Below are 25,921 nucleotides of genomic sequence, written 5' to 3' on the forward strand. Positions count from 1 at the left end.
CCTCCTCTCTCCCTTTCCCACTCCTATTTTTCACAAAGATCTACTTTCAGTTTGTTTTATGATCATAAGGTTAACCCTACACTAAATAAAAGAGTTCAACAAGTAGTATGAAGAATAAAAACATTGTTCCTCACAGAAGAGACAAGGGCTGTAAATCGAATTGCAAAATGCTCATTTCAATCCTGTGCATTATGTTTTAGGTGCTCTGTTAGTTACCTTGGATCAGGGAAGATACACGGTATCTGTCTTTTTGGGACTGACTTATTTCATTAAGTATAATGGTTTCCAGTTACATCCATTTTGTTGAAAAAGACAGGATTTCTTTCTTTCTTTCTTTCTTTTTTTTTTTTACAGCTGAGTGGTACTCCATAGTGTATAATTTGATTTTTAAAATATGAAGTTTTAAAAATAATTAGTACTAGTGTTTACTCTTACCTAGAATAATAAATATAAGCATGCTGTAAATAGGTCTTTCTTTCACTCAGAGCATTAAAAAAATCTCTTTAAGAAATTTGAATGGAGAATTCCAGTCAAATCTGAAGGTCAAAATTAGCAAGTCCAACCTTGTGGACCAGAACTCAGTGAGTAGGACACACCCACTGAACTAAGCTTGAGAGGAAAACAGGATAAATTTAAGATAGTAATAAAAATTTAAGGAAAAAGTGGTTATGAATCTTGATACTTTTCTTCTGGTAGGTATTACTAGTAGATATTTTTTTTGCTGTGAATATGTTGTAGGAATTTTATGTTCTTAATCATTTAAAGTGAAAATCTGGTCTTCTCACTATAACTATTTCTTCTAGTGTTAATAGCAAATTATTGGGAAGGAGAGATGGTTAGGATCAGTGTGGAAAATGTAACTGTCATACATACTACAGAGAAACTCCAGAGCTAAGCTGTGTACATTTCAGTCAGATCTTAATTTAAATAAGATTCATGTCAGAGGAGCTTAGATTGTAAAGAATGCCACAGACCTTGAGTCAGTTTGTCTTTGTTAGTGATTTTCCAATTATTTATACTACATTTTTTCTGTTTTATAAAATTGTGTAGAAAAAGAAATATTAGAAAATATTTGATACTGATAGCCTTTTTTGTCAGTTTTCCTATATTTGGTGCTGTGATATAAGCGAATTGTCAGAATTTTTAGTACTATTTGTTTTTGCTTACAAGTTTTTTTTTCCCCTGCACATGAAAGTAAGTAACTGCTTTGCTTTTCCTCATTACAGGTGGAGAAACTCTTGATGAATGTGGGTTAAAGTTTCTGTTGGCTGTGCGCCTCCATACGTTTCTTACAACCTCCCTTCCAGCATATCGAGCTCAACTCGTTCACCAAGGTGATTTTCATATCAATCTGTTAAAACAAAGGAGGGGAATAGAAAAAGGGGCTTTTGAACTTTTAAACTTGTTTTTTGCCCATACATAGTAACAATGGCACGTGGGACGCATTCTTTTTTTTTTTTTTTTTAATGCTTATTTCCTCTTAATTTCTTTTTGCTTAAGATATTGGAATTTTGAGTAGTAAATGAAGAGAATTAATAAAGAAATAGATACTGGGCAATTGGATATTATGTATTGTGGGTTTTTTTTATGATTTATTTATTTGAAAGAGCAACAGAGAGAGGGAGAAAGAGATGTTCTATATGCTGATTTGTTCCCCAGATGCCCACAACAGCAAAGGCTGGGCCAGACTGAGGCCAGGAGCAAAGAACTCCATCCTTATCTCCCACATAGGTGGCAAGGACCTGAGTACTTGGGCGGTATCCATTGTGTATTCTTGGAACCTTTATTGAAAAACAGTTGGATATGAGTGTGTGAATTAATTTCTGGCCTTTCTGTTCTGTTCCATTGCTGTATATGCCTGGTTTTTTGTAAGTACTGTACTGTTTTAATTAGTATAACTTTGTACTCAAATAGGTGTGATTCTTGAAGGTTTATTCTTTTTGCTCCAGGTTACTTTGTGTGTTCAGTGCCTTTTGTGGTATCATATAGAGTTTAAGGTTATTTTTCCCACATTCTGTAAAAAATGTCAATGGAATTTTGATAGGGATTGCATTGAATATGTAGATGACTTTGAGTGGTTTGGACTTTCTTAACAGTATTATTCTAATCCACTAACATGATATAGTTTTTCTTTTTTGTGTCTTCATTTTCATCAGTGTTTTATAGTTTTTAGTGCAGAGATCTTTTACCACCTTGGTTAAACTAATTTCCAAAACTATTTTTGTAGCTATTAAAAGTGGGATTTAGGGCTGGCACCACGGCTCAATAGGCTAATCCTCCGCCTTGTGACGCCGGCACACCAGGTTCTAGTCCTGGTCGGGGCGCCGGATTCTGTCCCGGTTGCCCCTCTTCCAGGCCAGCTCTCTGCTGTGGCCCGGGAGTGCAGTGGAGGATGGCCCAGGTGCTTGGGCCCTGCACCCGCATGGGAGACCAGGAGAAGCACCTGGCTCCTGCCTTCAGATCAGCGCGGTGCGCCGGCCACAGTGCGCCGGCCGCAGCAGCCATTGGAAGGTGAACCAACGGCAAAAGAAGACCTTTCTCTCTGTCTTTCTCTCTCTCACTGTCCACTCTGCCTGTCAAAAAAAAAAAAAAAAAAGGGATTTAAAAAAAATTTCCATTTCATATAATTCACTGTTAGTGTTTGGAAATGCTGCTGATTTTTATATATTGATTTTGTATTTTTCATTTTATTGTATTTGTTACTTTAACAGTTTGTAGGTGGAATCTTTAGTGTCTTCTATATAGTATATGAGATCCTGTCCTCAGGGCCAGTGCTGTGCCACAGCAGGTTGGGCTGCCATTTGTAATAGTGCTGCTATCTCATATCGGTGCTAGTTCCAGTCTCAGCTGCTCCACTTCCAGTCCAGCTCCCTGCTAATGGTCCTAGGAGTGTGGTGGATGAAGGCCCAAGTACTTAGCCCCTGCATCCTCTAGGGAGACCCATATGAAGCTCCTGACACCTGGCTTCGTCCTGGCCCAGCCCTGGTTGCAAGAGCCATTTGGAGAATGATTCAGTGGATGGAAGGTGTCTCTCCTCTGACTGTCCCTGTCTCACTGTAACTGTTTCAAAAAGATTCTATCATCAGCCAACAGCAACAGTTTCACTACTTTTCTATTTGTATGCTTTTTACTTATTTCTCTTGTCCAGTAGCTATGGGTGGCACTTAGCATATTGTGTGGAATAAAAGAGTGACAGTGGACATCATTGTCTTCTTCCCTGAGCTGAGAGGGTTAACTTTAACCTTTCCACTCTTAAGTGTGGTGTTAGCCATGTCCTTATCATATATGGCCTTCACTGTTTTGAAGTATATTCTTTCTGTAATTTGTTGAGAATTTTTATGAAAGAATGTTGAATTCGTTTTTCTACATCTGGTGAGAATCGTATGGTTTTGGTCTTCATTCTGTTAATCTGAACAGAATGACATTTTATTGATTTGTGTTTTGAACCATTCTTACGTCTCTGTGATCAGTCTCAGTTGCTCATGGTGGATGATTGTTTTCATAAACTGTTGGATTTGATTTGCTCGCATTTTGTGGAGTATTTTTGCATTTATGTTTGTCAGGGATATTGGCCTGTAATTTTCCTTATTTACAGTGTCTGTTTTTGGTATGAGGGTAATACTGATGCCACAAAAAGTTTGGAAGAATTCTTCCTCCTTATCTTTGGGAGAGTTTGAGAAGGAATGGTATTAGTTTTCCTTTTAATGTTTGGTACAATTCACTTGTGAAGTTATCAGGTCCTAGACAATTTTTTTATTGATGATGGAGGCTTTAAAAAAAAAAAAAAGTATATTTATTTACTTAGTCGAAAGGCAGAGTGACAGAGAGAGATTAAGATTTTCGGTCATCTGGTTCACTCCCCAAGTGGCTTCTGTGGCAGGATCAGGCCTGGACTGAAGTCAGGAGTCCAGAAATTGATCTGGGTCTTCCAAATAAATGCCTTAGCCTAAGTAATTGGGCCATCTCCCAGTGCCTTCCTAGGTGTACTATCAGGTCGTTGGATCAGAAGCAGAGCAGCCACGATTCGAACTGTTGCTCTCATATGGGATGCTGGTGTAGCAAGTGGTGACTTAACTGCCTGCACCACAATACCATCCCCAATGATGGAGAGTTTTAATGATCTATTCATGGCGCTACTCATTAGTGGTTTTTTTGTTTTGTTTTGTTTTTGTAATTCTCCATCATTCACTCTTGGTAGGTTGTATGCATCTAAGAATTTATCCATTTCTTCTAGTTACCCAATATGTTGACATAGAATTGCTTATCATAATCTCTTAGGATCCTTTTGGACGTAAAAGTGCATTTGATATATTTTTAAGAGATTTTATTTATTTATTTGAGAGGTAGAGTTACAGAGAGTGAGAGAAAGGTCTTCCTTCCTTTGGTTCACTCCCCAAATGGCTGCAAGGGCCAGAGCTGCGCCAATCCAAAGGCAGGAGTCAGGTGCCTCTTCCTGGTCTCCCATGCAAGGTGCTTCTGAGATTAACCTACTGCGCCACGGCGCCGACCCCAGAGGTGCATTTCATTTGAAGTGTAGTTCTGTTCCAGTGTTTCCTTGTTACTTTTCTGTCTGGTATCCTGTCCATTGTTGAGAGTTGGTGTTGAACCCCTTACTACTATTGTGTTGCTATTTAGCTCTTTATTCAGATCCCTTTATAATACAATTTGCTTGATATATTTAAATGCTCTGATTTTGGTACATAAATATTCCAGTTATTCAAGCTTCATGGTGAATGGATACCTTTATCATTATATTATAATCCTTTGTCTTCTCTTGCAGTTTATTTAAGTTTATTTTTTCTTACATAATTACAGCCAATCCTGCTCTGTTGTTTCTGTGTATGTGGGATATCCTTTTTTTTCTTAAGAACTATTTTATTTGAAAGTCACTGTTACTGTGAGACAGGGAGAGACAGAGAGGAGAGTGGTCTTCCATACACTGGTTTACTCAAATGGCCACAACAACCAGGGCTGGACGGACTGAAACCAGGAGCCAGGAGCTTCACCCGGGCTTCCCATGTGGGTACAGTGGCTCCAGCACTTGGGCCATCTTCCACTGCCCTCCCAGGCACATTAGCAAGGAGCTGCATTAGAAGTGGAGCAGCCAGGATTCAAACTGGCACAAATATGGGATGCCATCACTACAGATGGTGACTTAACCTGCTCTGTCATAGTGCCAGCACTGGGATCTCTTTTCTGTCCCGTTACTTTAAGTCTCTATGTGTCCTTAAAAGTGAGGTAAAGTGGGGATGTTGTGATGCAGCAGGTTTGGCTGCTGCTTGTAGTGTTCGAATCCCATATCAGAGCACCAGTTTAAGTCCTTGTAACTCTGCTTTTGATCCAGCTTCCTAGTAATGCATTCTGGGAGGTGACACATGATGGCTTTTAAATAGATGAAAAATGAACTTTTTTTTTTAAACTGATATAAGTTTCTTGTATGTATCTTACAGTGGGGGGTCTTTGTTGTTGTTGTTAGCCATTCAGCCACTCTAGGTAATTTTATTGGAGAATTTAATCCATTTGCATTCAAAGTATGAGGGTACTTTAAAAAGTTCTTGGAAAATGGAATAAAAATAAGTTTATTTCAGTGAAAAAGAAGTTGGAAATCTGTTCTATGTAATGTCTTCAAAAAGTTCATGAAAAATGTGTTTTATGAAAAAACTGTTCATGGATTTCAACATATTTTATACCAAAATCAACTTACTTTTAATTCTGTTTTCCACAAACTTCTTGAAGTACCCTCATAATTACTAAAGTAAGTAATTACTACTGCCATTTGAAAATTGTTTTCTGATTGTTTTCTGGATGTTTTATTTCTTCCTTGCTTGCTTACTTGGTATATGGTTTGAACATTTTCTGTAGTGATGAATTTTTGGGTCCTTTCTATTTCTCTTTTGAGCACGTACTACAGATTTTTCATTTCTGGTCACCATGAGCCTTACCTAATATATCTTACAGTTATAATAAAGTATATGCTAATTGGAGTGATGGAGTTCTTTGGAAAAACAAAACTTTAAAATAGCCCATACTCCCGCTAATCTTAAACAATTAAGTGTACTTGTGACTCTCATATAATATGTTTTCACATTTTTGTTTCAAATAGAAACATATTTCTGATCATCACTGTGTAACCGTGCTTATATTTCTTTTAAATACTGTTCTTGACATTCCTCTAGGCCTGTCTACTTGTCACTTTGCTTGGGCATTTCACTCAGTAGCAGAAGAAGAACTGTTGAACATGTTGCCTGCAATGCAGAGAGATGATCCCACTTGGTCTGAGCTAAGAGCTATGGGTGTGGGGTGGTGGGTCCGCAATACCCGCATCTTACGCAGATGCATAGAAAAAGTAAGTGGTTTTATTTTGGTGTAAAAAATTAAAATATTTGGGATGTTTCTTTAAATGGTATTCCACGTCTCCTCTGCTATTATTTCCTTTTGTTTTTAAAGCAGTAAAATATTTTGGAATAACCTATGTTTAAAAATCTAGTTTTTAAAATTTTTTATTGTGATTTACTGTGATTTCTAATCAAAATATGTATGTTTAGGAGGATATGTCTGATTTTTGTAGACTAACGTGTATTAGAGAGTAATTAGAAAAATAAAAAAGTGCTGTAAAAACTTGTAATGAAAGCAGTGGTAGTCCTGTTGTCTTTTCTGTGTATCCTTTGTGAGAACTACCCTAAAGTAGTACTTTTTGTTATGTGTGTGTGTATCTGTGTGTATATTTCATATACATAATTTAAGGGAATTTTTGAGCATTGAAATAATGTGTTCCAGTCTTAGATATAAGGGAAAATATTCACTTAAAAACTGCTTCTGAAATTTTGATCTATTATTTTCTAATTATAGGTAGCCAAAGCAGCCTTTTATAGAAAGAATGATCCTTTAGATGCTGCTATTTTTTACCTTGCAATGAAAAAGAAAGCTGTGATTTGGGGATTATATAGGTAGGTAAGAAAACTGCTTCAAATTTAAAAATCTCTTCTTAAAAAGTAATTTATGAAGTGACATTTGTTCTTGTTGATGTTGATTCACATCGATTCCTACTTCTGCATTTAAGGACAGATTCCATAGGAAAAAGAAACCCAGGTATTTTCCATAGTGGAAGAAACTTACTGACACACTGGAGTTTGTTTTCAGAATTACCAGTCCAGAAACATGTCTTTTGCTTATTTTAGTTCTCTTGACTCTTTGGTAGAACAAAGGTGGACTAATGCAGAAAGTTGTATTTAGGTTGGGGAGGAAGATCAGTTAGTGGAGAGCTCCTGGTCCTGGGCAGACTGTCTCTTGAAACTATTTTCTGTGGGTTCAGACCTTGTTCCTGAGCAGACTTTAGTTACAAGTTTTGTTTCTCTCATTTCTCCTCACCAAGACTTGGTGAACACAGCTAACAAATACTTCATCATTTGCTTTGGATTCAGTTCTAGGTGATTTATGTAATTTGTGTTGTTACCTTTGGAGGAAAATCATGGTAACAAACTTTGCTAAGAAACTAGATCTTTTAGGATTGTTTTGAATGAAGGCAGATTCCTTATATTTTCATCACCTAAGTCGCCTTCAGATGGGCAGGATGGAAAGGGTGTTGATGGAATTTAGATAGTGACATAACATGGAAGTTAATTATGTATTTTCCGTGAATTTAGAAGTAATTTCTCATAGTACAGCTGTTACGGTTTGCAGTTTTAAAGAAAATTTTTCACTGATCTCTGGGGCTGATTAGGAAAAGTAAACACATAGTAGTATTCTTTTGTATTAGGAAAATAAGCAGATGCACAGGCATTTACAAACTAGTAAATGTTTCTGTCAATTTATCACTTTTGAGTAAGTCCTATCTTCAGAAGATTGATTCTGATGTAAAAGCATTGTATTCGAAAGTATTCATGCTTTTCTTTCCTTTGTAGATCTCAAAAAGACACCAAGATGACACAGTTTTTTGGACACAATTTTGAGGATGAGAGGTGGCGTAAAGCAGCTTTAAAGAATGCTTTTTCTTTGCTGGGCAAACAACGGTTTGAACATTCTGCAGCGTTTTTTCTTTTAGCTGGTTGCCTCAGAGATGCAGTTGAGGTAATGATTGAAACTTTTTTTTTTTTTAAGATTTATTTATTTATTTGAGAGGTAGAGTTATAGATGGAGAGAGGAGAGAGAGAGAGACAGAGATCTTCCATCTGCCGGTTTACTCCCCAAATGTTTGCAATGGCTGGAGCTGAGCCAATCCAAAGCCGGGAGCCAGGAGCTTCTTCTGGGTCTCCCACTTGTGTGCAAGGGCCTAAGTATTTGGGCCATCTTCTGCTGTACCCATCTGGGATGCCATTGGAAGAGGAGCAGCCAGGTCTCAAACCAGCGCTAATATGGGATGCCAGCGTCACAGGCAGAGGTCACTGTTCTGCCACAGTGCTGGCCTTGGAACTTTTTTTTTTTTTTTAAGATCTATTGATTTATTTGAAAGGCAGAGTTAGACAGGGAGAGAGAGAGAGAATCTTCCATCTACTGGTTTACTCCCCAAATGGCCGCAGTGGCCAGAGCTAGGCCAGACTGAAGCCAGGAGCTTCTTCTGGGTCTCCCAAGTGGGTGCAGCTGCATTTTTCCCTGCTTTCCCAGGCTCATTAGCAGGGAGTTGGATCAGAAGTATAGCAGCTGGGACTCAAACTAGTGCCCATGTGGGATGCCAATGGCCGCAATGGTTGGAGCTGAGCTGATTCAAAACTAGGAGGCAGGAGCTGCTTCTGGGTCTCCCACGTGGGTACAGGGGCCCAAGGACTTGGGCCATCTTCCACTGCTTTACCAGGCACATTAACAGGAAGCTGGATTGCAAGTGGAGTAGCTGGAGCTCAAACCTGTGCCCATGTGAGATGCTGGTGCTGCAGGCCAGGTCTTCAAACTGCTGTACCACAGTGCCAGCCGGCCTCTAACTGAAACTTTTTAAAACTCATTGTCACCCATTTCAGCTTCATCTAGAACCTCAGTTTTTACTTTTCAATTTCAACTTTAGTGGAAATAACAGAAGGCTAAATAATAACTGAAGTGATAGTATTTAGTAGTGACTTTGAAAAATCTGTCACTAGACTTGAGTGATGTTTTTACAGTCTTTTAATTTTATCAGGTTGTATTGATTGATTGATAGAAATAGGTTGTTAATACAGCTTTTAAGAATGTTCATGGAGGCTGGCTTTGTGATGCAGTGGATTAAGCCATTGCTTGTGATGGTGACATCCAATATCAGAGTGTTGCTTGGAGTCCAGCTGCTCTGCTTCTGATGCAGCTTCCTGCTAATGTGCCTGGGAAAATAGCAGAAGGTGGCCCATGTGCTTATGCCCTGCCACTCATGTGGGAGCAATGGATGATCCTCTTGGTTTTGGCCCAGCCCAGCCCTGGCAGGGAGCTGGGTAGGGAGCAGAAGTGGAGCAGCCAGGACACAAACCAGGATCTGTATGGAATGCGCATGTCACAGGCAGTGGGTTTACCCACTATGGCACAACAGCAGCTCCCATACAAGTATTTTAAAGCAGCTTTTTAATTTGGAAACACAGTGTGCTGGGGTGGCTGAAGAACACGTGATTATGACTAAAATAAAATGCAAGGGATCTTCAAAAAGTTTGTTGAATACATGTTAAGAAAAAAATGCCTAGATTTCAAATTTTTTGGCTACAAAATCATCTCTTAATTCCTTTTTCTACCCTTATATGAAGCTGGAATTATCTAATATTTTCTCTTTAGGCTAATTCTTTTTGCAGGTATATATTTAGTATTAACCTAAATATTGTCAACCTTTTTTCTAGGTATGTCTTGAGAAACTGAACGACATTCAGTTAGCTCTTGTGATAGCAAGGCTCTATGAGTCCGAGTTTGATACATCTTCAACATATAAATCCATTTTATGCAAAAAGGTTTTAGGAATTGATTCTTCTGTCACTGAGTTCAGTTCAGTAAACATGAATATGCATTGTGATCCTTTTCTTCGGAGTATGGCTTGTTGGATTTTGGAAGATTATAGTGGTGCTCTGGAAACCTTAATAAGGCAACCTGTTAGAGAGGATGATGGTAAGCTGTGCTTGTCAAGTACTCTGATTGAGAGTGTGTTTACTGCTCTGTTGGATGCTAAGGATGACACAAAACATGTTAAATTCATTGTCTCTATGACTCTGTGATTCGGTTGGGGACGTAGAGTTATATAGAGAGTTCTTTTTTGTTTCTTTAAAGTTTAATCCATTGAAAACCAAGAACCTTGGATTTCCATTTCTGTGAAGTAAGTTTATTGAACACAAAATATTATCAATACTTTCATGTGACTATTTTGCAAAATGTGATATGAAGCCAGTTTTTTAATCTTAGAAATCTTTTGTGTACTTATATATTAGTTTTGTAATTCTTACAGTAAAACTATTCATTGTAAAGAAAATTGTTTTCAGTGATGTGATTAGAAAATCTTTTTTTTTTTTTTCCAAAGATTTATTTTTAATTTATTGGGAAGGCAGAGTTTTGGAGAGAGGTTTTCGATCTGCTGGTTCATTCTGCAGAAGATCACAATGCCCAGGGCTGGGCTGATCTGAGGCCAGGACCCTGGAGCTTCTGACACTTCTCCCATGAGGGTGGAGGGTCCAAGCTTTGAGCCACCTTCCTCTGCTTTCCATGGCACATTAGCAGGGAGCAAGATTGAAAGTGGAGCATACAGGTCTCAAACCAGTGTCCACATGGGATGCTGGCATTGCACATGGTGGCTTAGCCTGTTACACCACAACGCTGGCCTTGTGATCAGAAAAATCTTCATCCAAACTCTTTTTTTTTTTTTTGGGGGGGGGGGGACAGACAGAGTGGACAGTGAGAGAGAGAGACAGAGAGAAAGGTCTTCCTTTGCCGTTGGTTCACCCTCCAATGGCCACCGCGGCCAGGGCACTGCGCTGATCCGATGGCAGGAGCCAGGTACTTATCCTGGTCTCCCATGGGGTGCAGGGCCCAAGGACTTGGGCCATCCTCCACTGCACTCCCGGGCCACAGCAGAGAGCTGGCCTGGAAGAGGGGCAACCGGAACAGAATCCGGTGCCCTGACCGGGACTAGAACCCGGTGTGCCAGCACCGCAAGGCGGAGGATTAGCCTAGTGAGCCGCAGCGCCGGCCTCATCCAAACTCTTGATTGTATTTTTCAAGAGTGGAGAGTAAGTAGGCAGAAATTTGTTTTAAAATAAGATTTATTTATTTTATTTAAAAGGCATAGTTGGGGGAGGGAGATGCTTTCTTCTGTCTGCTTGTTCACTCCCCACAACGGCAGGTCTCCCACATCATTGCAGGGGCCCAAGCACCTGAGACATGATCTGCTGCTTTCCCAGGCACATTAGCAGAGAGCTGGACTAGAAATGGTGCAGCTGGGACGTGAATCGATGCCTGTATGGGATGTCAGTGTCAAAGGTGGTGGCTTAACCTGTTATGCCACAATGCAGGCCCCAGTAGAAATGTTTTTAATATACCTTTTTGAACTTTACTTCTGCCTTTTAGAACTCCTCCTAACTGAAATGTTCTTAGAGACTAATATAAAATGGAATTTCTTATGAATTCCTGTGAAAATGATGAGATTTGTTTTTCAAATATGTTTCCATAAATAGAATTAAGTCAGATAGCTGGTACAGTGGGTCTCATTTATGGTACTAATAAGAAATCTTCTAGGTCATAGTTTTTTGTGACATCATTTAATCAAGAAATATCATGTGCTTTTCCTTCTGAACTTAACGAGAAAGCTGTGTGACTTGGTCTCCCAACCATGTGAGCAAAGATGTTCAAGCTGGCCTCTCTGTAAGGCTAAGAGAACAAAGGAAGAGAACAAAACAAAACCCCTTTTCTAGCCCTTCTCTTGCACCCATACATATTCTTCTAACAAATGTGTTTTGATTTGGGATAAATATGTGATTGCATACTTTTACAATCAATTAAACTCATCTTTCTAGAAAAAAATGTTAGAGATGATAGTGGCTTAGACTGGGATGATGGGAGTTGAGGCAGAAAGAAATGATTGAATTTGAAATCTGATTTTAAGGTTGGTTAGATCGAACTGATTGGATATAGAGTATGAAGAAATTAGGAGTCAAGGATAACTCCTTGGTTTTTAGCTTGAACAGTAGGTAAATGACAGGGGCAAGTGGTATTTTAGATCCAAAAGGCTACTCTGGAGCCAGCATTGTGGCATAGTGGGTAAAGCCTCCACATGCGATGCCAGCATCCCATATGGCTACCAATTCTAGTCCTGGCTGCTCCACTTCTAATCCCGGTCCCTGCTAATGGCCTGGGAAAAGCAGCAGGAGATGGCCCAACTGCTTGGGCCCCTTCCACTCAAATGCAAGATGCCACACACATGGGAGACTGGGATGAAGCTGTTGACTCCTGGCTTTAGCCTGGCCTAGCACTGCAGCTGCAGCTTTCTGGAGAGTGAACTAGTGGATGGAAGATCTTGTGCACTCGCTCTGTCTCTCCCTTCTCCTCTTTGTAGCTTTGACTTTCAAAATAAATAAATGTTAAAAAAAAAAAAAAAAAGAAGAAGAAGAAGAAAAGAGAAGGCTTTGAGGGGGAATTGATTGAAATGAGCAAGTTAATCAATGTAGATGTGTGGAAAAAAGTGGTTTGGGCCAAGAGCACACTAAATAAAAAAGGCCCTGAGGCACAAGTATATATATGTTAAGCTGAAATGTAATGTAGGCCTTTTGGTGTAGGAATTTAGGTTTTCATGGTGAAGCTGTGACTAGAGATACAGATGTGCTAGTTATTAGCTTACAGATAATACTTAAAGCCACTAGGTGATGTGAGTTTAACACTGAGTAGATGAAGAACTAAACTATAAGACCCCTTCTGCATTTGAGGGCAGCAAAGATGAGGACTCGCAGCATAACCTTTGTTTTCCTATTGTTACAACACTTGAATTACAAGTGTCTTCTTGTTGGTTAAGTCTATTAATAAGAATTTGTTTTAAAAATCATCTAGATAAGGGTGCAGTACCATAGTAGAAAAATAGGACTATAGTACAGATAGAAGCCTTAGTTTAACTCTTAAACTGTGTCTTGGCTCATAAAATGAATTTTCTTTCAGATCAAGTCATGACATCAGCCTGCAATCCTGCAGTTTTTAATTTTTACAATTATCTAAGAACACATCCTCTTTTGCTGAGACGTCATTTTGGATCATCTGATACGTTTCCCACACACATGAGTTTAACAGGAAAGAGTGGACTGGCAGGAACAATTAGTTTAAGTGAAAGAAGACTATTTTTTACTACTGCCAGTGCTCATTTAAAGGCCGGCTGCCCCATGTTGGCCCTGGAAGTCTTATCGAAGATGCCCAAGGTCATCACGAAGACAAAAGCATTTTATAAAGCATCTAGTTTTCTGGACACGGGTAGAGGTTCTTCTCCACTAAAATTGGATGCAGAGGAAGATAAGTCTTCTGCTGTTGATTGGTCAGAGTCATTGATAAATGGTTTTGGGTCCTCGTCAGAGGGTTCATCAGAGAAACAGTCCAACTCAGCACTTTCTTTTGACTGGAGCCAACCAAGTGTCATATTTCAGGACGACTCTTTAGAGTTAAAATGGGACAGTGATAACGATGAAGAAAATGAAGACCTCCCTCTTTCAATGAAAGAACTAAAACCTTTACAGAGAAAGATAGATAAAAAATTGGAGGAAGTAAGTTCCAGTTACACAGAATCTTTCAGCACAATTAATGAAAATGATATTTTAGATCCATCAGAAGATATAATTGCAGTCCAGTTAAAATTTAGAGCATGTTTAAAGATTCTCACAGTAGAACTTCGTACTTTATCTACTGGTTATGAAATAGATGGTGGAAAATTGCGTTACCAACTATACCACTGGCTTGAAAAAGAAGTGATAGCTCTTCAGAGGACTTGTGACTTTTGCTCAGATGTGGAAGAGCCACCGTCTGCATTAGGCAAAAGTGGAGGTGAATTCAGATTAAATGAGGACACTGAAGATTTGCTTCACCAAGCAAAAGGGAAACAATTGAGAGAAAATTTTCAGGAAAAAAGGCAGTGGCTCTTGAAATATCAGTCTCTCTTGAGGATGTTTCTTAGTTACTGTGTACTTCATGGATCCCATGGTGGGGGTCTTGCGTCTGTGAGAATGGAATTGATTCTTCTTTTACAAGAATCTCAGCAGGTGTGTAAATTACGTGATAGTCAAAAATAGTGCCTCTGTGCAGCAGGCTTCTGTACTGCTCTTTTTGGGTTTTGAGTACTAAAACTTTATTTTCTTCATTGCACTTGCTTTAGCGAATGTTCCCTTTGGTTCAGTTTTTCTTATTATGAGTTTCTTATTATGAGTTCTTATCATGAGTCCTGTGTGTTTTGCTGTTTGAAGACAATTCAGTATCAGGCCTTATGACCTGTTAACCGCATACTCTGAAGTCTTAAAGGAAAGCTTTGTAAAGTAACAAGCTTTTTAGAAGAGATGATAGTCCATCATCTTGAAAAGATGGTTTTTGTGGTGTTGGCCCCCTCGGCTTCTTTCCCTCTAAGTTCTTATAAGGTATTTAGGTTATACTTGTTTTGAAGCTTTGAAAAGAACTTCCTGAATTAAAGTAATGGCTTGAAATTGTAAATAGTTGATTAACCTCATTTCCGTCTTTGTTTTTAAGGAAACATCAGAACCACTGTTTACTAGCCCTCTGTCAGAGCAAACCTCGGTGCCTCTCCTCTTTGCTTGTACAGCCAGTGCCAAAACAGTAGTTGCCAATCCATTGTTACACCTTAGTAATCTAACTCATGATATCCTGCATGCCATAATAAGCTTTGAATCACCACCCCATCCTGATCTCCAGAGCAATAAAGTAAGTATGCCTGGTCCCAAGGTTTTAAATCACCTGTACACAAGGATAAAACTAAAGAAAACTGTTAAGCCTTTTAAGAACAGTTGTACACATCAGACTAGACGTAGTGGTTATGTTACCTTATTTGTACTGGTTCTGATTAAAGAAAGCATATGGTTCTAAATTTCCTTTCCATCTGTTTGTAGACCAGGCTTATCTTACTTGTGGTATACTAAGTAGGGCACTTAAAAATTCTTTAAATTAAAATTCTAGTTACTTAGTCCTAGGTAACCACTTTATTAAGATTATTAAGATAAGAATAATAGGTGCATCTGAAGGTACATGAGTGATTTCTTTAGTTGTTCATTTAGCTAGAATGCTGATTGTGTGTGTGTGTGTGTGTGTGTGTGTTTTTAAGATGATAGCTTAATTTTTAGTGTAAAAGTACTGACAGATAAGTAAGGGTTTCCCATGTTAGTATTAGGCAGTGCCTAGTGTAAGGATAGTGTAAAGTACTTTGTCCCTATCTTTCTTCCAGATCATACAATACTTTATCAATCAACTTCATCATCATTCCTTGCACTGCTTGTTAAAAATTTGGATTCCTGAGTTCACTTCAGACTTACTGAATCAGTCTATGAGACTGAATTACAGGAATATGTACTTTTTTCTTTTTGTTTAAACACTTATTAGAGAGAGAAATCTTCCTCTGCTGTTTCACTCACCAAAAGGCTGTAATAGCACTGGCTGGGCTAGGCTAAACCAGGAGCCAAGGCTTCCATCTGGGTTTCCCACGTGGGTGGCAGGAGCCCAGGCAGCTGAATCCTCTGCTGCTCTCCCAGGCACATAGGCGTGGAGCTGGATTGGAAGTGGAGAAGCCAAGACTTGAACTGGTGCCCATATGGGATGCCAGTGTTGCAGGCCACAGCTTAACGCACTGCACCACAGCACTAGCCCAGTAGCATGTATTATCTAAGATGTTCCTTAGGTGATTTTGATTTTGGTATATAATTAATAATATTACAATTGTCTAATCAACCATAGCATCTTCCTATCCATCATTATTCTCTTATCTATTGTTAATACCACATGTCATATTTCCCCATCTTTTCTCCCCAGACACATTGAAATCTTTTGAAGTATGCCCAAATTTGACTTTTTTTTTTTAGTATCCCCTGGGGGAGTAGGCTGTCTCCTAGGTTATGCTGTCACATGTTTGTTTCCTGCTTGCTTGATGGTGGATTCTCCTTGCACAGTTTTGCCCTGTTGGATAACCATAATCCTTGTAATTTAATGTTGCCACTTCTCCTGTACTTTTCTGTAGCATAAGTGCCCATACTTCATTTTAAATTTAAAATTTAATTTCTTTCAAACTTTGCTGTAATTTTAAACAAACTATTCTGTATGTAACTTTATTCATAGCCTGTCTGTGCTGTATCATTTAGCTTTTGCTAGTTAAGAAACACTGAAATATTAGTGGCTTTTAAAAGCCATCATTTATTTTGATCATGATTCTGATGAGACTGGCTCATTAATTTCTTACATTTACACCAGCTGGGCTGACCTGTGGACTCTCTCAGTGATCTAGCATTTGTGTCAGTTAACAAGCTGTTGAACAGGCTGACAGGAGAATGTGAGTCTCACTCTCCAGCAGGCAAGTCCAATGTTTGGTCCAGATTCTCTATAGAGAAATAGGCTAGATAGAAGAGGAGTCTTCAGAAAGTACATGGAAAATGGATCTTAGGAAAAAACTATACTGGACTTTCAAAAAAAAAACTGTTACATCAAAATAAATTTAGCTTTTAATTAATTTTTCTGCCAACTTTTAAAATTACTTTGATGTATTAGAAAGAAAGAGATTTATTATACGGATTGACTCATGTTACTGTGAAGGCTGGAAAGTCCCAAAACATGTTGTTGGCAAACAGAGCATCCAGGAGAACCATCTTCTTCTTCTTCTTCTTCTTCTTTTTTTTTTTTGCTTATTTGAAAAGCAGAGTTACAGAGAGGCAGAGGCAGAGAGAGAGAAAGAAAGAGAAAGTAAGTCAGTCTTGCATCCAATGGTTCACTCCCCAAATGGCCATAGTGGCCAGAGGTGGGCTGATCCAAAGCCAGGAGTTAGGAACTTCTTCCAGGTCTCCCATGTGGGTGCAGGGGCCCAAGGACTTGGACATTGTTCTACTGCTTTCCCAGGCCATAGCAGAGAGCTGGATTGGAAGTGGAGCAGCTGAGACTTGAACTGGCACCCATATGGGATACCAGTTCTGCAGGCAGTGGCTTTACCTGCTACGCCCCAGCACTGGCCCCGAGCCATCTACTTTATTCATTCATTCATTCGGCAGAGTTACAGAGAGGGAGAGGTAGAGAGAGAGAGAGAGAAAGGGAGAGGGCCAGTGCAGCAGCTCACTAGGCTAATCCTCCACCTGCGGAGCCAGCACCCCAGGTTCTAGTCCCAGTCGGGGCTCCGGATTCTGTCCTGGTTGCTCCTCTTCCAGTCCAGCTCTCTGCTGTGGCCTGGGAAGACAGTGGAGGATGGCCCAAGCCCTTGGGTCCTGCACCCGTGTGGGAGACCAGGAGGAAGCACCTGGCTCCTGGCTTCGGATTGGCGCAGCATGCCGGCCGTAGCAGCCATTTGGGGGGGTGAATAAAAGGAAGGAAGACCTTTCTCTCTGTCTCTGTCTCTCTCTCGCTAACTCTGCCTATCAAAAAAAAAAAAAAAAAAAAAAAAAGAGAGAGACAGAGACAGAGAAAGAGAGAGAAGTCTTCCGTTTGAAGGTTCACTCCCCAAATGGCCACAACAGCTGGAGCTGCGCCTATCCAAAGCTAGGAATGTCTTCTGGGTCCCCCACCACAGGTGCAGGGGCCCAAGGACTTCCGAGCCACCTGCTTTAATAAATATACTGATTCAAGTCTGTATGTCATTTGGAAACTTTCTCATACAAATACCCAGGATAATATATGACCACATGTCTACAGGACGCAGTCCCACCTAGATTTATTTTTTCCTCCACATTTTGTTTGTGGGATTTAAGAGCAACAAGAGCATTTGCAAGGTATGGGTTCAGAACTCACGTGTTTACTTCTGTTGGAGCTGTTTGGTCAAAGCAAGTCACAAGGCCAACCCAGATTCAGTGAATAGAGTAATGACTTCAGTTCTGTATTAGAGACATTTCAAAGTGTTGGCACTATTTTTACCACCTTCCTTGTGCCCACCCCCCCACCCCCACCCCGCCCCGTTGTTTTTCTTTTTTTGAGAGGCAGTGAAAAAACTCCCACACCAAATGCCTGCTGTACTGGTAATGGATAGAGGTGGGGCCAGGCCCAGGAACCCAGTCCAAGTCTCCTAGAAGGTTGGAAGGAACCTGACTGCTTGAGCCATCACTACTGCTGTCCAGGATCGGCATTAGCAAGAAGCTGGAATCAGGAGCTTGAGCCAGGACCCTAAGCCACGAGCTCTGCTATAGGATGTGAATGTCCTAAACTGCATCTTAACTGTCAGGCCAGATATCTGCCCCTATTATGATATAGTTGATTTTAATTCATGTCCCATGTTTATTGACAGTTGGACAAGATAGCAATTATGTTTTCACCTGTCATTATGTTTTTATCTTACTGTACTTCATAATCAGATCACAAAACTGATCTTAAAATATTTCGTCAAGGGGCCGCGCTGTGGCACAGCATGTTAACACCCTGGCCTGACACGCCAGCATCCCATATGGGCGCTGGTTTTTGTCCCGGCTGCTCCACTTCCGATCCAGCTCTCTGCTATGGCCTGGGAAAGCAGTAAGAACATGGCCCAAGTCCTTGGGCCCCTACACCTGCGTGGAAGACCTGGAGGAGGCTCCTGGTTTCGGAATGGCGCAGCTTTGGCTGTTGCGGCCAATTGGGGAGTGAACCATCAGAGGGAAGACCTCTCTCTCTCTCTCTCTCTCTCTCTGCCTCTCCTCTTTCTGTGTAACTCTGACTTTCAAATAAATCTTAAAAAAAATATTTAGTCAAGTCTACTTTCTTACCTACCTTAAGCTTCTTTTTTTCATATGGCTGCTACCATGCTATTTAGAATCTTCTATTTCTCAAAATTTGCTTATTCTACTGCCTTCTGATTGCTGTTTTCCACGTTATCCTTTCTCCTTTCTATAAAGCTTCACTCTGCAAGTTGATTTCTATGATAACTAGAATATGTGGTTGCTTGTTCTTCTTCAGTAATCTGTCCATAGGTGAACTCTTGGTTAAGTCTGTGCTTCTTCATGTTTTGATTGAATAAAAAACAGATTGAGTATTGTAGGGCTTGCCTTTAGTTTTTAAAAAGATTTATTTATTTATTTATTTATTTGAAAAGCAGGGTGACAGAGAGGAAAGACAGAGGGAGGGAGATCTTCCATCTGCTAGTTCACTCCCCAAATAAGCACAGTGGCCAAGTATGTGCCAGGCTGAAGCCAGGAGCCAGGAACTCCATGTGGATCTCCCACGTGAGTGGCACAAGTACTTGGTCCATCACTTGGTGCTTTCTCAGGAACATTAGCAGGGAGCAAGGACTTGAAGCAGAGCAGCTGAGATTCGAGGCTTCACTCTGCTAAGGGATGCTGCTGTTGTGTTGCTTCCCCTGCTGCTCTCGGACTCTAGTCCCAAGGACTTGCTTCCTTTTTTTTTTTTTTAAGATTTATTTATTTATTTGAAAGAGTTACACAGAAAAGGAGAGGCAGAGAGCAAAAAGAAAGAGAGAAAATCACTGGTTCACTCCCCAATTGGCCACAATAGCTAGAGCTGGGCTGATACAAAGCCGTGAGCCTGGAGCTTCTTTCAGGTCTCCCATGTGGGTGCAGGGGCCCAAGGACTTGGGCCATTTTCTACTGCTTCCCCAGGCCATACCAGAGAGCTGGATCAGAAGTGGAGGAGCTGAGACTCGAACCGGTGCCCACGTGGGATGCTGGCACTGCAGGTGGCAGCTTTACCCACTACACAGCACTGGCCCCAGGACTTGCTTGTAAATACATGGTTCATGCTCTGCTGGGTAGCTGACATCTGGTTCTCTTTGCTCCTGAAAATCAAACTGCATAGCAGGTGTGTGTTTTAAAATTTCCACCAAAGGACTCGGTATATTATCTTTAAATTTTCCGTAGTGAGACTTCCTTAGGTAGAAATGTGTGTTAGAGAAAAATAAAAAGTAAGTAATTTTTACAGATAAAATTTTCCCAGCAGTTTAAAAGTGCTGATTATATTTTGAAAGTTATATTTAAAAATGTTTAAGCAATTTTGTTGTTTTTTTTTCTTCCAGGTGTATGTAATGCACACTTTGGCAGCCTCACTTTCTGCTTGTATTTATCAGTGTCTTTGTGGTAGTCATAACTACAGGTAAATGTGGTTTTCTGAAATTTAAGAATGCTTGTGTATCCATTGAGGTTTCATATTTATCTTTTTGCTTTTGAATGATATATAGCAGTCTGCTTTATTTTTTTTTTAAGATGTATTTATTTTACTTGAAAGTCAGAGTTACAGAGGGGGTGGGGTCCTTCATCTGCTGGTTCACTCCCCAATTGACCGCAGTGGCCAGAGCTGTACTAATCCATAGCCAGAAGCCAGGAACTTCTGGGTCTCACATGTGGGTGCAGGGGCCTAAGACCTTGGGCCATCTTCTACTGCTTTACCTGGCCATAGCAGAGAGCTGGATAGGAAGTGGAGCAGCCGGAACAGGAACCGGGGCCCATATGGAATGCCAGCACGCAGGTGGAGAATTAACCTACCATGCCACAGTGCAGGCCCCAGCAGTCTACTTAAGTAATGCAAAAAGCACATGACTGAGATGTTGAGTACTTTTTTTTCATATTTAAAATGTTAGTTTATGCCTTTATGGAAAATGGATCTCAGTAAACCCTTACCAGTATAACTTACTGAACACCATTATTAATCACTGCCTTATGCAGACATTCTGATGGGTACTCAGAATTTTAACATTAATAAGATAAGTTCTCTCCTTTAAGAATGATAGATAATGTATGATAGTACTTAAATGATAAGTTCTGCAACATGTTAGATACCAAGAAGCCCAGGGAGCCCAGAGGACAGGGGGACTAACTTGGACTAAATTGAGATAATTTTTATTTAAAGTGTTATTTATTTATGTGAAAGTTAGAATTACATAGAGGCCGGCACCCCGGCTCCCTAGGCTAATCCTCCGCCTTGCGGCGCCGGCACACCAGGTTCTGGTCCCGGTCAGGGCGCCAGATTCTGTCCCAGTTGCCCCTCTTCCAGGCCAGCTCTCTGCTGTGGCCCGGGAGTGCAGTGGAGGATGGCCCGAGTGCTTGGGCCCTGCACCCCATGGGAGACTAGGAGAAGTACCTGGCTCCTGCCATCGGATCAGCGCAGTGCGCCGGCTGTGGCGGCCATTGGAGGGTGAACCAACGGCAAAGGAAGACCTTTCTCTCTGTCTCTCTCTCTCTCTCTCACTGTCCACTCTGCCTGTCAATTAAAAAAAAAAAAAAAGAATTACATAGAAGGATAGGCAGAGAGATCTTTTATCCACTGTTTCACTCCCTGTATGGCCAAACGGCCAGAGCTGGGCTGATTGGAAGCCAGGAGCTTCCTCTGGTTCTCCCACATGGGTGCAGGGGGCCAAGGACTAGGGCCATCTTCTGCTGCTTTCCCAGGCCATTAGCAGGGAGCTGGATGCGAAGTGGAGCAGCCAGACATGAACAAGCTCCTATGTGGGATGCCAGTGGCACAATGCTGGCCCTGGAAGAGCTGCTATGTAGGGTTTTTCTAGTTCTAAAGTTTGACTACAGTTTATCTAGAATTCACAAAATATTGTTTGGCACTCTATGGGGTCTTTCTGTATTTTTTTAGTTGTTTGAAATTGTGTGACATTGTTTTCTGAATATTGTCTCAAATGTCTTCTATTTCTTTTCCTGTTACACAGATACTACAACTTTTTAGCCTGTTCTCCCTGCCCTCTTTAACTTTCTTTTGGGTTCTCCTTTTCTCTTTCTGTTGCATTTCAGGAAAAATCTTCTATCCATTTTCTAGACATTGATTTATTATTCCGCAGTGTCTTGTCTTTATTTAGCCACAGGTTTTTTTTTTTGTTTTTTTTTTTTTAGAAATTCCATTTTTAAGCGTTCTTTTTTAAAAAATTATTCTTAATTGACAGGTAATTGTACATATTTATGGGATACAGGGTCATATATTTTTTAAAGACTATTTATTTGAAAGTCAGAGTTACACAGAGAGAGGACAGGCAGAGAGAGGTGTCTTCTATCCGCTGGTTCACTTCCCAATTAGCCACAATGGCCAGAGTTGTGCTGATCAAAAGCCAGGAGCCAGGAGCTTCTTCCAGGTCTCCCACGCAGGTGCAGGGGCCCAAGGACTTGAGCCATCTTCTATTGCTTTCCCAGGCCATAGCAGAGAGCTGGGTTGAAAGAGGAACAGTCGGGACTCAAACCGGCACCCATATGGGATGCTGGCACTGTAGGCAATGGCTTTACCTGCTGTGTCACAGCGCCGGCCCCACAGAGTCATATTTTGATATATCACCTCATATGTTTATTATTTCTTTGTGGTAAGAACATTAAAAATCCTTTCTCTAACTATTTTGAAATAAGCAGTATGCAGTGGTTAACTGTGGTTGCCATAGAACCCTAAAACTGTTCCTCCTGTCTGACACTTACACAGTGTGTCGGAGTGTCTCAGCAGGTTTCTGACTTGCTCTCAGGTGGGAATAATGCATTGATGTCTGGTGCATATATGGGTGGAAGGAGAATCCAGAGCTCTCTAGTCTGTCATGCTGGTGATGTCACTCTGAATCTCTTGATCATTGTAATAACTGCTTCTATTTTTTATAACTTATTTTTATTTTCAAAACTTTGAGCCTTACGTTCTTTTCTTACTGTTGGGATAAGTCTGCTTCCTCAGGTGAAATTGTAAATGATGACAGCTTGGTGTTGATTTTTGCTTGTCTGTTCATCTTACATGTTTGAATTCTCCATGAATTGCCTCACTTCCTCTCTGGTTACATGTGTATTCCAAACATAGTTGCTTTTGTTGACCTTAGTCCTTTAAGAGTTCATTTTCTTATTTTTGAGTGTGACATTATTTTCAACTTTTTATTTGTTGGTTTCCCAACATTTCTATAGGTTTATGATAGCAAGAGGGAAGGTTTTTGTTGTTACTTTGCTATCTTGAAGCTGAGAAGTAAGGCAAGAGAAACTACCTAGGAACGCATTAAAACGTCAGTGGCCAGTGAGATTTACCAGTCAGAGCAGATTTAAACCAGCAAATTCCTGTGTCTACAGATTATATTCATTTGTTTAGTGTATGATACAGGAATATCTGAAGAATTTGACAAAATTTTTATACCATCTTGTCATGATTATTTTGTAGTTTGTCAAGCTGCAAGTTATTTTGAGCATCTGTTTACTTAGTCTTAAAGAGTCATGTACGGGGGAAGCTCATACTGACTTTCCAGATTACATGAAGTACTCATCCGTATCGCCTTCATAGCATTGGATGCATAACTTCATCTTTAAGGACAATATGATAGAATTATTTCCATCTTATTCCCCCACCAGAGTATGTATTTCATGGGGACAGACACTGTTTTTCTTTATATGCCTAGTTGAGTGCTTGACGTAGAGTAGGCTAATCATTAAAATAAAACTGAACGGTAGGCATTTAGCAATAGAGAGGATGACGACTGGGATGCCCTCATCCCGCGTCAGAGACTTTGTGCTGATGCCCACCTCTGGTTCCTGACTGCAGTTGCTTGATGATGTAGACCTTGAAAGGCAGCCGTGGTGGCTCAGCTTTTGGGATCCTGCCACACATGTGGGAGAGACCGTGATGGGCCCCATCTAGGCATCTGGGGAATGAATCTAGGGTTGGGAGATCTTTCTGTCTGTCTCGGCCTCTCAAATAAGTAAAAAATAAAAATCAGAATGAAATAAAATGGAGTCTAAACAGACTTTGAGTTAAATAACTTTAAAGCCCAATAATAAAGTCCAGTACGTAGGCTTGCTATGTGTAGTCCCTTGTAATTTAAAGTTCTTATTTGTACTTATTCTAGGTCTTTTTTTTTTTTTTTTTTCAGATTTATTTATTTATTTGAAAGGCAGAGAGTAGGGGAGGTCTTCCATCCAGTGGTTCACTCTCCAAATGGCCACAAAGGCTAGGTCTGGGCCAGGTAGAAGCCAGAAGCTTCTTCTGGGTCTCCCACATGGGTTCAGGGGTCCAAGCACTTGGGCTATCTGATGCAGCTTTCTCAGGCGCATTAGCAGAGTTGGATCAGAAGTGAAGCAATGGGGTCTCTAACCTGTATGTGATGCCAGCTTCCTAGGTAGCAGCTTTACCCTCTGTGCCACAATGGCTCCTCTTCTAGGTCTTTTAATAAATAAGGATTCTTAAAACCTGTCAGATGTGCTTTAATTTAGAAAATGTGTTTATTTACATTTAAAAGCTACTTTTTTTAAATATAGCACTAGACTGTATGCTACTTTAAATTAATGATGTTACCATTAATAAAAATTTATATTTAGCATGGAAATACCAACATATGTAATTCATGATAGATTTCAATGCTGTTTTTTCTCCTTAGTTCATTACAAACAAATCATTTTACTGGAATGGTGTATCAGACAGTATTGCTTCCTCATCGACATTCTTTGAAAACAGGAAGCTTAGATGAAGCAATAACTCCCAATACATCACCAGCTCAATGGCCAGGTATAAGTAATTTCTAGCTGTATGAGTTTTTCTTAGTCATCTTGAAAATCTTAGTGAGTGAAAATCACATTTGGTTTGGTTTTGCCATGGGATAATCATTGTTAAACATAGCTGGAGTTGATGCCAGTTCATCACCATTCATTACAAATTATGTAATCACTAAAAATTAGTATTCCCCAGATAATTATACTACAGTAACCTAAAAATGTTGTTATATTATTTAAAAATAATTTTACTCTTATGATAGAAAAACATTTTTGCCAATATAGTTTTAACTGTGAGATTTTAGTAATATTGCATATTTTCAGTATTTAATCTGTAGCTCTCTATGAATCCTTGGAAGAAAATAGTCCTGATTCAATACAGTTTTCTGCAAAATTAGAAAAACTTAAAAACTTTGCAAGAAAGTAGTTAACTTTTAATAATTATTGTCGGTGTAGCTGTGTTTGTTTTTGGTTCCAGGAATAACTTGTCTAATTCGACTTTTGAATTCTTCGGGTGAAGAAGCCCAGTCAGGGCTTACAGTATTACTCTGTGAGATTCTCACAGCCGTGTATCTGAGTCTCTTCATCCATGGCCTGGCAACACATTCCAGTAATGAACTGTTTCGGATTGTGGCCCATCCTCTAAATGAAAAAATGTGGTCTGCTATATTTGGTGGAGGTGCACATGTTCCTAGCAAAGAACAGACAGACTCAAAAACTTTACCTGGTGAGTTTTTAATCTTTTCCTTAATCTTACTTAAGGCTGCCGGTTTATTAGTCATCTGAATTTTTAAATGTAATCACACTTCAATTTAGTCACAGTAATCAGTTTTTGTTACAGATCATTGTATTAAAGCAAGATCAAATAATTTTTTGGTGAAAATGCAGATTCTGGTGCAGTTTTCAATCTTTAAGATGCCCCTGCACTGGTGAATAGAATTTCTAATGTAATTGTATTAAGTCTTTTACTATGGAATTTTTTTTATAGTACACTGTAGTACTGGTTTTTGTTCTATCCCAAATACGGACTCTTTCTTCTTTCTTTGGCAGGAAGGCACTTTGCTATGCCTAGTCCTCACCAGGTAGTGGTATTCTCCATGGAGTGTGTGGGCTTTTCCAAAGCTCTCTCAGCCATCAGTTCTCATAGTCCTACCAGTCCTGCAGGCAAGATACTAGCTTTAGAAATAGGCTTTTACAATTCAGCTTGCTTTGTGTTGTTTTGGGGGGAGTGGGGTAAAGTGGGCCAGTTTTGTTTTGTTTGCCATTTAAATAAAATTGAGAAATTTCCTTTAATCAAGCCATATTTTTTGATTTAAAACTGATTAGCATTTTAGAAAACTGTTTTCTAATTCTGCTTTTAAATTCTTTGTTTTTATTATCCTCTTACCCTTATATTTTCATATTTCTAAGTGTATAAAAAT

General features: G+C 39.9%; 1 protein-coding gene across 15 annotated transcripts in view; it reads left to right on the forward strand.

Annotated features, from left to right (window-relative positions):
• Positions 1-25,921, forward strand: part of DMXL1 (Dmx like 1) — a 180,923-nt gene that overhangs the window by 80,232 nt on the left and 74,770 nt on the right. For 7 of the 15 annotated variants that reach the window (XR_016235167.1, XM_089334832.1, XM_070076024.2 and 4 more), the window contains 11 exons: positions 1,227-1,334; positions 6,177-6,346; positions 6,850-6,947; positions 7,902-8,067; positions 9,780-10,041; positions 13,069-14,153; positions 14,632-14,823; positions 20,081-20,157; positions 24,389-24,516; positions 24,979-25,227; positions 25,551-25,664. Coding sequence is in view for 10 of the 15 variants with exons in the window: in XM_089334832.1 (XP_089190958.1) it covers positions 1,227-1,334; positions 6,177-6,346; positions 6,850-6,947; positions 7,902-8,067; positions 9,780-10,041; positions 13,069-14,153; positions 14,632-14,823; positions 20,081-20,157; positions 24,389-24,516; positions 24,979-25,227; positions 25,551-25,664 (2,649 nt within the window). In the remaining 5 variants the exon portion in view is untranslated. Of the gene's footprint in view, positions 1-1,226; positions 1,335-1,659; positions 1,869-6,176; positions 6,347-6,849; positions 6,948-7,901; positions 8,068-9,779; positions 10,042-13,068; positions 14,154-14,631; positions 14,824-20,080; positions 20,158-24,388; positions 24,517-24,978; positions 25,228-25,550; positions 25,665-25,921 lie in introns of those variants that run through there. The other 8 variants (XR_016235168.1, XR_016235169.1, XM_070076029.2 and 5 more) reach the window with 3 other exon arrangements.

The sequence above is a fragment of the Oryctolagus cuniculus genome, chromosome 6 (assembly GCF_051225735.1).
Source record: "Oryctolagus cuniculus isolate XC-2025 breed Fujian yellow rabbit chromosome 6, ASM5122573v1, whole genome shotgun sequence".
Taxonomy (NCBI): domain Eukaryota; kingdom Metazoa; phylum Chordata; class Mammalia; order Lagomorpha; family Leporidae; genus Oryctolagus; species Oryctolagus cuniculus.